At 39.6% G+C, this 14,324-nt stretch overlaps 1 protein-coding gene across 2 annotated transcripts in view; it reads right to left on the bottom strand.

Moving 5' to 3' along the window:
* Positions 1-14,031, bottom strand: part of SMARCC1 (SWI/SNF related, matrix associated, actin dependent regulator of chromatin subfamily c member 1) — a 121,802-nt gene extending 107,771 nt beyond the window's left edge. For both annotated transcript variants that reach the window (XM_043885208.1, XM_043885209.1), the window contains exons 1-2: positions 13,728-14,031; positions 5,728-5,847 (exon numbers count right to left, since the gene is read on the bottom strand). In XM_043885208.1, coding sequence (XP_043741143.1) covers positions 5,728-5,847; positions 13,728-13,922 — 315 coding nt within the window. In that variant the 5' untranslated portion in view covers positions 13,923-14,031. The remainder of the gene's footprint in view (positions 1-5,727; positions 5,848-13,727) is intronic.
* Between the last annotated feature and the right edge of the window lie 293 nt (positions 14,032-14,324).

The following is a 14,324-nucleotide window of genomic DNA, read 5'->3' as shown; positions in this document are numbered from 1 at the left end:
AAGATATACCATGTTCTCAGTACTGTCAAAATGACATTACTACCCAAGGCAATCAAGATTCAATGAAATCCCTATCAAATTACCAATGATGTTTTTCACAGAACTGGAACAAAAAAATTTTTTATTTTTATGGAAAAACAAAAGACCCTAAACAGCCAAAATAATCTTAACAAAGAACAGATCAGGAGGGATCACAGTCCCTGACTTCAGATTACACTACGAAGTCACAGTAATTATAACAGTAAAATACTGGTCCCAAAACAGACACATAGATCAACAGAACAGGACAGAAAGCCCAAAAGACAAACCTACACACTTATGGTCAGTTAATCTGTGACAAAGGAGGAAAGAATACACAGTGGAGAAAAGATAAGTCTCTTTAATAAGTGGTGCTGGGAAAACATGTAAAAGAATAAAATTAGATCATATTTAATTTGTAACATCATATACAAAAATAAACTGAGAATGGATTAAAGACTTAAATATAACACCAGTTATTATAAAACTCCTAGAGGAAAATATATGCAGAACGCTCTTTGACATAAATCACAGCAATATTTTTTTGGATCCATCTCCTAGAGTAATGGAAACAAAAATAGACAAATGGGAAAAAAATAAACAAATGGGACCTAATTAAACTTACAAGTTTTTGCACAGCAAAAAAACCATAAACAAAATGAAAAGACAACCAACAGAATGGGAGAAAATATTTACAAATGATGCAACTCAAACAAGGGATTAATTTCCAAAATAGACAAACAGCTTACATAGCGTTTAAGAAACAACAAACCAACAATCCGATAAAAGAAACAAATGGGCAGAAGATCTAAATAGACATTTCTCCAAAGAAGACACACAGATGGGTGATAGGAAAATGAAAAGATCGATAATTATTAAAAGAAATGCAAATCAAATCAAGGAATAATGCTGAAGCTGAAGCTCCAATACTTTGGCCACCTGATGCGAAGAGCTGGCTCACTAGAAAAGACCCGGATGCTGGGAAAGATTGAGCACAGGAGGAGAAGCGGTTGACAGAGGATGAGACGGTTGAATTACATCACTGATTCAATGGACATAAGTTTGAGCAAACTCTGGGAGATAGCGAAGACAGAGAAGCCTGGTGTGCTGCAGTCCATGGGGTCGCAAAGAGTCGGACACAACTTAGTGAATGAACAACAAATCAAAACTACAATGAGGTATCACCTCAAGCTGGTTAGAATGGCCGTCCTCAAAAAGGTTACAAAAAATAAATGCTGGAGAGGATGTGGAGAGAAAGGAATCCTCCTACACTGTTGATGGGAATGTAAACTGGGGTAGCCACTATTGAGGTAAGGAGGTTTCTTAAAAAACTAAAAATAAAACTACCATATGATTGAGCAATCCCACTCCTGGGCATATATTCAAAGAAAACCATAATTTGAAAAGATATATCACCCCAATGTTCACTGCAGCACTATTAACAATAGCCAGGACATGGAAGCAAGCTAAATGTCAATCAACAGAGGGATGGATAAAGATGCGGTACATATACAGTGGAATATTACTCAGCTATAAAAAGGAATAAAATCATGCCATTTGAAGCAACATGGATAGACTTAGAAATTAGCAAACTAAGTAAAACAAGTCAGACACAGAAAAACAAATATCATGATATCACTAATGTGTCAAATCTAAATTTTTAAAATGATATAAATGAACTTAAAAACAGATAACCAAAGAGAGCTTACTATAGCACAGGGACCCCTACTCAATATTCTATAATAACCTATATGGGGAAAGAATCCAAAAAAGAATGGGTATATGTATAACTAAATCATTATGCTTTAAACCTGAGACTAACACAACACTGTGAATCAACTATACTTCAATACAATTTAAAAAAATGAAAAACATAAAAAAGCAGAATACAAAATCAACTAGTTTTTCATGTTACAATTACGTTTGTGTTATGTATGCATATGTACTAAAAGCCTTGAAGGAATTATGGAATAACAAGAAATTTTACTTGTGGAGGTAAAAAAAAACACTTTCAGTTCATATCATGTTTGCCTGTGAAATATATTTTTAGCCTTACAAAGCACTTTTTTCCCCCTAAATCTTTCTAATTTCTCAGCATTAGATAGAACATACCCTATTTGAGCCAGCTGTTTAACATCCAATATGACTTACTAAAGAGACGTGAAAGTCACTCAGTCATGTCCAACTTGTTGAGCCAGCTGTTTAACACCCAAGAAATATGACTTAATGAAGTGACGTGAAGTCACTCAGTCATGTCCAACTCTCTGAGACTCCATGGACTAGGGCCCACCATGCTCTCCTTTGTCCTGTGGATTACCCAGGCAAGAATACTGGAGTGGGTTGCCATTTTCTCCTCCAGGGGATCTTCCCGACCCAGGGATTGAACCCAGGTCTCCTGCACTGCAGGCAGATTCTTTACCGTCTGAGCCACCAGAGAATCCCTTGATATGACTTAGGAAGTCAGTAAATGAAAAGTTCTAGTTTGATTAGAAAAAAAAAAAAAAACAAACAGCCCAAATGGTGAACTCTTACTCCAGTACTATTCATTCAGGAAAAAAAACTTTTTAAGGTAAATAATTTACATGTTTCACTGAAACATTGTCTGCTTTATTGTCTCTTTCCTTCAGTTTTGTTTTACACCATTACGCCTTTTTTTTTTTCCATTACGCCTTATTTTATCAATCCCTTTCATTTGGGAAAAAGCTAAACACTATTTGGAAAGAAAAAGAAGTAAATCTGGTTCCTCTACCAGTAAACTATGAATTATTTTTAAGTATGGCTTATGCCTAAAAATATTCTCTTTAAAATCTTTAAAATTCAGAAAAATTATAATGGATTAGTTCCCAGGAGTTAAATATTCCCCAAATAAACCCTCTTGTAAACACTATTTTCCAAGACACTCATATAACCCTAATTAGGAATACCAATATAATGCAAATCACCTTACATAAAATACTTCATATAATGCTACATGTAAATTTTATTCTAAATGATTTTATACCTGATAAAATATAAACTATACGTATTATAGTGTTTTAAATGATGAAAACTTCAACCAGTTCCTGATTTGATCATTCTAATCTAGTTGATAATGTAAAAGAACAGGAAATAAACACTCAAGTATCTGGAGGTAAAGGAACAAGGAATTTTCAGATGATTCAGAATATACATAAACACGTAGAGAAAAACAGAGTGATAAAGCAAACGTGGCAAAATGCTAAAAACTGAGGATTCTAAATGAAGGGAAATGAAAGTACTTTGCACTATTCTTGCAAATGTTTAGTTTCAATTAATTTTAAGCTTATAAAAGTTACCCCCAAAACCTCAATCTACCATAGTACAGAAAATAAAATATGCTCATTATTCAGCCGAATAGCTCCCATTTGTCAAAAATGAGCAACTACCTCCAATATCTAAACATGTATTTATAAATTATATACATGTATTTACTAAAATGCTAATCTACTATCTATGTAACTTAAATCACACGTAAAAAAGTAGGTATTTTAAAGAGTAACTAAAAAATAATTAAAACAGAAGGAATGCTCTTACTCTACAAATGTGAATTCAACCAGCACCCAGTAACTCTCAAATGTCTTCCTCTAATTCAACCTTTTCTCTAAAACTTCAGATCTCATTTCCAACTACCTACAGGATTTCAAAATCAGAGATGCCCTACAGGAGAGCCAGCTTCAGACAGACTAAGCTGAGTACCTTTCTCCAGAAACCTGCTTTTGCACTGTCGCGTTCACCTTAGTGCTAAAGGAATCGGCTCAGTGCAGTCATCCCAGGCAATTTCTTATTTTAGCCCCACAACCCATCCTCCCATCAAAAACAAACAAAAAACCCCACAAAGTTCTACCCCCTCTCACTATTTCAACTCCTTTCTATTCTGACTATAGCTCACTTGGATTATGAGAGCAGCTTCTTCATGGAGAAAGAGACTTTAAAGCCCCAATCTGAAGGCTTCCAATTCATTCTTCATATCAAAGCCTGCAGGGTTATCATAAAACCCAAAATTGATTAACCCACCTCTACTCTCCCCCGTGCTCTGGCTCCCAACCACTTTCAAGATAAAAGTCACACTTCTATCCTTTTATGACTGATTCTGGCCCATCTCTCTGCCTACTGTCCTCAGTTCTAACCCTGTTGAACTATCTGAAACCACATTAAAGTGCCAAATTTTTCTCAGGCCTTTAGGGTTTTACATATTGCTCTCACTGCTTGAAAAGCTCATCTTCCAGCATGTCACTGAAGAACTCATACTCTACTTTCAGGACTCAGTTCAAATGTCCTTTCCCTGGGAAAACATTTCCTGAGACCAAAGGCTCTACTTATACATCTCAAAGAAAGAGTGGAAGTAAGCCCCTTGAGGACAAACAATACACTGCATTACTCCTTGAATTCTCAGAACTTGGCACATACTCAAATGCTTAATATTTGCTGAACTCAAATCACTGGGGGTAGGCAGTACTCTTTAATAAATATTGTTGGGTTAACCAGGTGATCATATGGAAAAAGATAAAACTGGATCCCTTGCTCACAATGAATACCAAGATAAATTCTAGATGGCTCAGGAGTTACATGAAAAAACCCACACCATACAAACAATACAAGAATGCATGGCTGAAACCTTTTATCACCTATGAGTGGAGAAAGAATCCTAACATGATTCATAAAACCACATCCACTTATTTGACTTAATGAAAATAAATGTCTAGGTGGCAAAAATACCATAAGCAAAGCAGACAGATTAATTCCAAGGTCAGTAAAATAATATTTTTTATTCCCATTTATATCTGAGAGATCAGTGAGTTATTAAAACAAAAAGGTTAATGATGAAATAAGAACACACAAACCGGAAGCTTTTGAGATTTAAAAAAAAAGTCTACCAATAATAAATTCTACGTAGAGGCAACAGATAGCAGACTGGAAACTACAAAAACCCAAACAAGAGAATTGGAAGACAAAAATTACAGGAAAATATGACAGGTAGTTCCCAGAAATCTCGTATTTGTACAATCAGAGTTCAGAAATATAAAGAAATACAGACAAGCAGAGAAGACTAATAGACCGAATGTTCCCAGAGGTAAAGAAAAGTAACTGAGTCTTCAGATCATGACTTACAAGAACTAGAAATATTTATGAATTTTAAAGATCAGTACGAAAAAGGGAGAAATCAAAAGGTAGTGTCAGATTTTTCTGTACAAAGTCAAATGTTTAAGAAAGAACAAAACCTACAAATTTAAAAAAGAAAGAAAACATGACCAATTTCTACACCAAGTCTAACCTCTAGTCAAAATACCAACTTCAAGGGGAACAGAATCATATTCTCACATAAGCTCAGAAGAATCTAATGGACAAAAAATAGGAAATTTCAGAAAACAGCATTCTAGCCATAAGAACTGAATCAGGAGGAAAAAAAGGAAAAGACTTAGTCAAGACAATAAAGAAATTATAACATAGTAAAATGTTAACAGGTAAGTCTAGGAAATAACTATTGTGCTGTTTAATGCCAATGTTAAATGACTCCTGAAAGAGATGCTTCCTATAGTTCAAAAGCAGTAACATTCTACAGCAAAAATTCTATAGAGATTCCTCCTTTTCCCTATTCTATACGATAGCAGCAGCAAAATAAAGAGCTGCAGGCTGCACTCAAAAGAGTACAGAAACAGAAGCTGTCCCAGTGTGAGAAGCTGATGTACTTACCGGGAGCTTGGTGAAGGCCGGGTTGGTGACATGCTTCCCAAAGGCATCTTCCTGGAACTGAAGAAGCTGTACCACCAGCCCAGCCAGCGTTTTATTGGTAGGAGCATCCGTGTGAACATACTGCAAGATAAAGACAAAGATTCAAAAACTGGGACAACTGTGCAGAAGACAATGTTATTAGCTTACTTCCTAGTACCTAAGCACTGGCCCGGTGGCAGATTTTTAAGTGTCTGAGACACTTCTATAAGCAAACATTGGGAGCAGTGGGCTGGATAAATAAAACATCCTTTTAGGGAACAGATCTTAAGGATGTCCAAGAAACCAAACCCAAATCATCTCATCCCCACCTGGATGGTGAGATCCCGGATCTCAAACTTGAGCCTGATGCTATAAGGGAATGAGAGCTATTGGCCACTGAATTTTGTAAGTGGCCAGAGAACCGACTGTGTTAAAAGTTTTTCAAACTATTCCACAAACTCTTTGATGCTCCTCTCATCTAGAAGTGGGGATCTATGTCCTCTTCTATTTAATCAGACCATCCTTAGGGACTCACTGAAAACCAATCAGCATGCAAAAGAAGTGATGTTGTGTGACTTCCGAGGATAAATCAAAAAAGATCAGACAGTTTTGCTTCCAAGCAGTTCTTCTGGGACACCCACCTTTAGAGCCCTGAACAGCAACAAAGCTGTCCAACCACCTCAACACCACCACACAGGAAGCCCAGCTACCCAGAGAGGTCACATGAAGAGGCCCCAGCTGATGGCCCAGAAGACTGACAGTATAACCAGGAGACACATGAGTAAAGGAGATTCCAGGTGATTCTGGTCCCCAGCTGTTAAGTCACCTTCAATCATCAAACCTCCCCAGTCAAGGGCCCAGACACCACTGAGCAGAGACAGTCACCCCGAACATGCCCATCCAAATTCCAGATACATGGGAACTCTTAAGCACAATAAAATGGTTGTTTTATGCCATTGAGTTTGGAGCACAATAAAATGGTTGTTTTCATGCACTAAAAAAAATACACCTGTGCAGGCACTTAAAAATGGTTGCGATGGTAAGCTTTCCAAGTTTTTGGCCAAAATAAGAATCTTTTTAAACGAATGTACATGCAAAGTTATCCATGCTGATGTGCGTCATGTCACCAAGGGCAAACCCATGGCAGACAGCAAGTGAACAGCACAGCAAGCAAAGAGAGAGTACATGACGGGAAAAGCATAAACTAGGGAGTTCAATTAAGTGTAGAGTTTAATTTAGTATTCAGCATTCAATATCACTTCGAAAGACCATCAATTTTTTTTTTTAAACCGCCAATTCTATGGGGAACACATGTAAATCCATGGCTGATTCATGTCAATGTATGGCAAAAACCACTACAATACTGTAAAGTAATTAGCCTCCAACTAATAAAAATAAATGAAAAAAAAAAAAAATAAACCACCAATTCTGAGCATCTATACTTCCATTAAAAAAAAACAACAATAACACTATTTCTCCTTCTGGAAAAACCTCTTTCCCAGTACCACCCCACATTTCAAAATTAATGTTTCTACTGCAGGAAATAATGTCTGATACCTATACAGCAAAATGTCAGCTGTATCATCTACTGTTAGCTACAATGCCTTAAGTTGACTGGTTCTCAATATGTGCCCCTGCTGCTAAATCACTTCAGTCGTGTCCGACTCTGTGCGACCCCATAGACGGCAGCCCACCAGGCTCCCCCATCCCTGGGATTCTCCAGGCAAGAACACTGGAGTGGGTTGCCATTTCCTTCTCCAATGCATGAAAGTGAAAAGTGAAAGTGAAGTCACTCAGTCGTGTCCAACTCTTAGTGACCCCATGGACTGCAGCCCACCAGGCTCCTCCGTCCATGGGATTTTCCAGGCAAGAGTACTGGAGTGGGCTGCCACTGCATTTACTGCCAATCAAAGAGAGAGCATAATATATTAACAAGAGGGCAGGCAATTCTTCTTAAAGCTTAGTATCCTCTCACATTTTTATTTGTTCAAGTATACTAGCTTTCCTCTCTACATGGAACAGCCAGCATAAGTTAAATTTTGCAGAAGGCTGGTATTTTGTTGGAATGCTTTGTTTTACATGAAACCCTCTAGACCAAAGGTTGGTAAAATCCAGCCCACTGCCTATTTCTGTGTGGCCCACAAGCTAAGAATGGCTTAACATTTTTAAATGCTTGGGAAAAAAGTTTTAAGAATAATATTTCATGACACACAAACAAATATTATATAAAATTCAAATGTCAGCGTCCATAAACAGTTTCATGAAAACACAGCACACTCATTCATTTGCACTTTATCTATGGCTGCTTTCCTCCAACAGCAGAGTCGAGCAGTTGCCGCTGAGACTGCATGGTCTGCAAAGCCTCAATATTTACTCTCTTGCCCTTTTATAGAAAAAGTCTGCCTATCCTTGTTCTAAACTACACCTTTTTATCCTTACAAATAGCTTCCTTTTATATCAAAGGTGTTCTGTAAAACCACATTTCCATAAGGCTATGAAGTGAAATGTTTGTCAAAGATAAGCCAAAAACGAGAAACCCATTTCATACAATTAAGCACATATGATGTCAAATCTGTTAGTATAAAATAATGGTTCTTAAGTTTTAGCCCCACTCCCAGTCAGGTCCAAGAATCTGCATTCGTAACAAGTTCCCATGCGACAGTATGGGAATGGGCACTACACTTTAAGAACCACTGGGCTTTCAAAAACAAAAATCCACTTCAAATATTGTCTATATGTCATGTATCTCAGTTAAAGAACACATTTATTATAATCTAAAAGTTAAAAAACTAGGTAAGCAATTTTTAAATGTTAAAAACTACTTACAATTCCCCTTTCCTACAATACCAATTCCCACAAAAACCATCAAGTTTAATTTTCTGAGGACTACTGTTCAACAGAGCAAATCTTTAATGAGGAATACTCAATTATGACAGTAATACTGAACGTAGGATAATCTTTAATAAACTCTTCAAGTGTAACCCACAGAACTGGCAAAGTATGTTGTACATACTCACAAGGTAACTTTACAATCTTTAATAAGTACAAGCTTCTCCAAGGGATCTTATAACATATTGCATGTTTTTTGCACATGGTAAGGCAACATGAAAAATTAATACCTGCAGACAACTGAACAGTGTCAAATCCTAAAATTGAAAAAGGCACCATTTGGAGGAAGGTTGTTCAGCTAAAACCAAATCAACCCTCTAGGCAAAAATGAACTGTCAATGACCTATAAACATAGCTTTGTATGTATTCTAAACTTCACCACTATCTACAGATGTGTCATTTAACATACCGTCATTCAAAATGAGAAAGATTTCACGTGGACAAACCTACAGTTTCAGAATAAAGACAGCAGGTTCAAAGCTCAATCAAAATGATTACCTTAGGTATATTAAAATCCAATTTTTAAACTATAAAATATTTTTAAACTGTTTACTTTCTCAAATCACTCACAAAAATTATCAAACATGAAAATACATGTAAAAGATGACATTTTTAACTCAAAATTTGACATTAACGTATTATGTAAACTATACTCATACCCTCTCAAAAGGCAGGGTATGACTATTTTAAGATTTTAAAATCAACTTTTAAAAATTTCAAAGAGTAACATTCTATTTAATCAATCAGAGGGATCAGAAGATATATCACTATCTCTAGTATCTCAAGTATCACTAGTATCTCAAATTTATATAATCCTATCTTCAAGGACTATCTCATTTGATTCAAAACAACAGCCTACAGGAGTTACAAATGAACAAAACATGGAAATCAAGTGATCTGCTCAATGACATCAATTAGTGGCTAGAAGTACTGAACTCACATTTACCAACCCAATGTAATGCTCATTCTACTATCCCATGTTGACAGTTACACTCCTCCCAAAAATCTCACCTACACATAAAAAGATCCTAATAGTTTTCAAGATAATAAAAATCCTGATTAAAGGTGTTTTATCACCTTTATTAAAGGTGCTTATTAAAGGTGTTTTAAAGGGGGAAAATTTAATGATTACATAGACAACTTCAATCATAAAAATTTTATTTTTAATCAAAAAAAAGTTCAACAGCTTGTTTTCCTTAAGACAACAACAAAAAATCTTTTAGTCTCAAAGTTTTAAGAAAGTTAGGAATATATGCTTAGAAAGCTGTATCAATAAATCTGCTTTATATTCCCTGTGACATTAATAACATATTAAAAGTTTAACTTATCCCTAAATAATTCTATCACAGCAGATGTCCCATATGAAAAAAACAACTGTCTTAACCTGTTAAACACCTTATGTAAAGGGCATGGAAATATCTTCCTTGGGCAATCTAGTCTGTTTCCATGATCATCGTTAAATCTAAAGCATCTTTATTTAAGTCATCCTGAAATCTTTAATTTCAGGAGTAAGCCAAACTTTGGGAAGAAACTTCCCTGGGAACCGAATGGCTTACAGATACACTTCACCTCCTCAAGGTGTTATCATCTGAAAACCACCCTCAACTATGGACAGAAACATACCTCTCAGTGTTAAGGATACACGATACACACCCAACACTACAAGGCAGGCAGCTCAGGTAGATAACCAGCTTCTGTACTGCTGGAGTGGACTGGAAATGCAACCTTGGGCAGTTCCCACTTCCCTAGACTGGTCACCTCCTCTAGACTCCTCTGGCAAGTAGAAACTCATCCCAGTCAAGTATTTACTCTCCTTTCTGTAATGCTAAGGCAAATGTATCAACAAAACTAAAATAAATAGGCTTCTAGAGGTTTCTACCCTAGTTAATCTGTTCATTCATGGAACAAAGATTTATTGAGCACCTTCTATGGACATTCAGAAGACAAAAACAATACAAGGGAACTCTCTTTTAATTTGAAATCAACTGGCTTTTACAGGCAGGTGCCAGTGTCTATCTTTTCCACAACACTGTGAGCTTCTTAAAGAGAAGAATTATGAATAGCAAAAAGAAAAAAAAAACGGGAGGGTTGGAGCTGGAGCCAGGTGGACCTTCTCTGAATCCCAAATTTGTGACATCTAACTGTAATTCTTAGAGAAGTTACTTAAACCTGACGTCTCAGGTTTCTCTCATGGGGAAAATGAAGTAAATAATATCTATCATACAGGACCACTGTGAGGATTTAAGCGAATTATGTTTTAAATGCCTGGATAAAGGGGATGCTCAAGCTGTCCTCATAGTGCTTGCATAAACCCATCAATAAAAATGCTACTATCAATGTCATGTCTATTTCATTTATTTGCTGAGATTTATTAATTTGAAAATACAGTATTAAATGCAACACAAAAGTTAAAACTCATCAATGTGTACACCAAGGAGAGAGATAGTGTGTATGGAAGAAGTAAAGAACATTCTTGTAAATATTTTTACCACATCAACACCTCTCAGAGGCTGATAGGATTCTGACTATCAGGTCCAAGGATATGCAATTCTGAATCTGAACAGGACTAAGAAATACATTCCAGTTTTATGAAACATTGAGAGGTCAAACGTAACTTTAACTCTGTCTTCAAAGCCTCAGGGACAGGGAGCCAGCATTAGCCTACTGGCTTCAATCCTCTGGGACAAATCTTGCAATCAGGCTCACAGCCACTTCCTCATCCACCCAAACCCAGTTCTGAAAGACTATCCAACCCTAAAGCTGCCCTCTGAAAACTGGGCCAAAAGAGATGCCGTCTGGAAAGGCAGAAATAACTATCACCGTACTTCCTTTTTTCTATTCCCTTCCTTGCTATCCAAAGGAATATTCTTCCTGAGTATCTCTTTGTTAAAGCTACAGTGATAAAGCAATACAATATTATATGTCAATTTTATCTCGATAAAACTGGGGTTAAAAATCCAGCCTTGGGATTCCCTGGTGGTCTAGTGGTTAAGAATCCACCTTGCAACATTGGGACATCAGTTCGATCCCTAGTCCAGGAAGATCCCACATGCTGCGGGGCAACTAGGCCCCTATGCCACAACAACTGAGCCTGTGCTCTGGAGTCCATATGCTGCCAACTACTGAAGCCCTGAGCACCCTAGAGCCTGTACTCCACAACAAAAGAAGCCACTGCAATGAGAAGCCCATACGAAGAGTAGCCCCCACTCTTTGAAACGACAGAAAGTCTGCGCGCAACAACAAACACCCAGTGCAACCAAAAAATTAACTAAATAAAATTAAAAAAAACAAAAAACAAAAAAAAATCCAGCCTGGGAGGAAAAACACATTAAGGTATATTAAGACCCAAAATATTGCCTGAAGGGCACGTGATAAACAATAATTTCATAATATAAATATATTCAATTTCCTTAGCTACCACCATAAGAGCTATTGTTTACACACAAAAAAATGACCAATTTACCAATGTACAAGGGAAAACAATATTGTCTACTTGCACATAAATGAGGAAAATCTACAATCTCAAATGTGACTCTAAAATTCCTGGGAGAATAAAGTCAAAGCAACAAAAAATATATTGTAAATAAGAATATGTCACCTCTCACTTTCTAAAAACTGATGTGTGTGTCGTGCGCTTAGTCGCTCAGTCGTGTCTGACTCTTTGTGACCCCATGGACTGTAGCCCTCCAGGATCCTCTGTAGTTGATATGCTATCATGGATCCATATGCTATCATGGAGAATCCATGCGGATTCTCCAGGCAAGAATACTGGAGTTGGTTGCCAAGCCCTCCTCCAGGGGATCTTCCCAACCCAGAGATCAAACCCAGGTCTCCCACATTGCACGGGGACTCTTTACTATCTGAACCACCAGGGAAGCCCAAAACTTGAGATAAGAAATGGTGATTTCTGAAAGTACCACAGTGGAGTATCAGAGGAACCCAAGACCCCTGCCCATGCCTAACAAAGTCTAAAAGCTGATGAGTTTTACTGCACTGCAGACCTGAAACCTAAAGTAGGTTTCTAGACTACTTTACCTTTTCATTCATTCAACAAATATTTACTAAGCAACTACTAAGGGTCAGGCAATGAGGATCAAAAATGTTCCAGGACACACTATAGTTAACAGGCCAAACAACGTCCTAGCTCCAGGGCGATGGTCCACAACGGAGGAAGTAGAGAACTGTGAAAGGTGTTCAGGAAATTCTGGGACACAGAGAGTAATTTCATTTTTTTTTTTGGCAGTCGGCTTCCTTACACTTTCTAAGGGGTTCAGTCATTCCTAAATAAGTTATATAAAGGGGAAGCTAAAAAAGTTGTTATAAACATGGGACTAAGTCACAACTTTCAGTACCAATGACTCAGTCCAACTAACACTGCAACGGCAGGACAAGCAGGTAAATGAAAATAATCCCCAAAAACGGTATGAAGGAAACAAAGGTGATACAAAGTGGGGTGACCTAACACGAACGGGGTTCTCAGGGAAGGCCTCACATTAGCTACAAGTCAACATTAACTCCTGCACTCCCACTATACATAAGCAGAGAGAACAGTGAAGTAAAAGCCGTCGTTTTTTTAATATTAGTGAGTTCCCACGAACACTGTAATCCATTATATTAACCTGTGGTTACCGACGTCCGAATACAGCGGTCCACGGTCTTCTTTAGCACACCAACTACAGGTTTAAGAAAACCTTGGTTACCTCACTGGACTTTGAAGACTAATCTCTTAAACAAAACTTGCCTCGGCCCTTACAGCTCGGCTCAGACAGTTTTAATAACCACTGTTCACACACCTAAAGCGGCTAACAAAGAGGAAGAGTCACACCCTCCGGGTCAAGGAGCCCGACCCGCTCCCTCACAAGCGCGGGCAGGGGCTTTCGCCCGGGCTCCCAGGAGCGGCGCCCCGAGGGCCGGCGGCGCCCCGGGCGCGCGGGCGCCGAGAGCTGGCGGCGGGGGCGTGGCGGGCCCGGCGCCTGCCTTTGTTGTCCCTCGTGGCGCGCGGGGGGAGGGGCGGCCCGAGGCCCGCGAGGCCAGCAGCCGCCCCCGGCCCCCGTCGCGTGGCCTCCCCGGCCCCTACGGGCGCGCGGACCCACCTTCTTGTAGTGCTTGCCCAGCCAGACCCGCACCGAATCCAGCTGGGACACCGTCTCCGGGCTCTCCCAAAACTTGCTCGCCGGGCCCCCGTCCTTCCGCCGATAAACCGCAAGGCCCGCGGCCGCCGCCGCGCCTCCTGCGCCCGCAGCGCCGGTCGACGTCCCCAGCCCGCCGCCGCCCGCCGCCGCGGCCATCGTCGCCGTCCGTCGTCCCCACCGCCCGGCCCACCCCGGCCCTCGCGGCGTGCCCCGTTCGCACCCGCGCGCCCGCGCGCGCAGCCGCCACCGCCGCCTCCCGGCCCCGCCCAGCCAACCTCCTTCCGGCGCGGAAGCCTGGCCCCGCCTCTTCTCGGGACCGGCGCCCTAACCGACGAGGGCACGCGCACACGCATGCGCAGCACTCGCGCCGGGCGGGCATAGGACGAGCCCCTCCACCCGCCTCTTCCGCCTGCACCGCAAACTACTCATCCGCCCCACCTGACAGCTTGGGCTTCCGCGCGTCTGGCTGTTTCCCCGGTACCTGCGTTGAATCGTTATGTAGTCTACAGCTGCACGGTGGTTCTGTGTCACCGTCTGCCACCGCCGGGGAGAAGGGAG

The sequence above is a fragment of the Cervus elaphus genome, chromosome 24 (genome assembly GCF_910594005.1).
Source record: "Cervus elaphus chromosome 24, mCerEla1.1, whole genome shotgun sequence".
NCBI classification, from domain to species: domain Eukaryota; kingdom Metazoa; phylum Chordata; class Mammalia; order Artiodactyla; family Cervidae; genus Cervus; species Cervus elaphus.
This window is presented reverse-complemented; position numbering and strand designations above follow the sequence as displayed.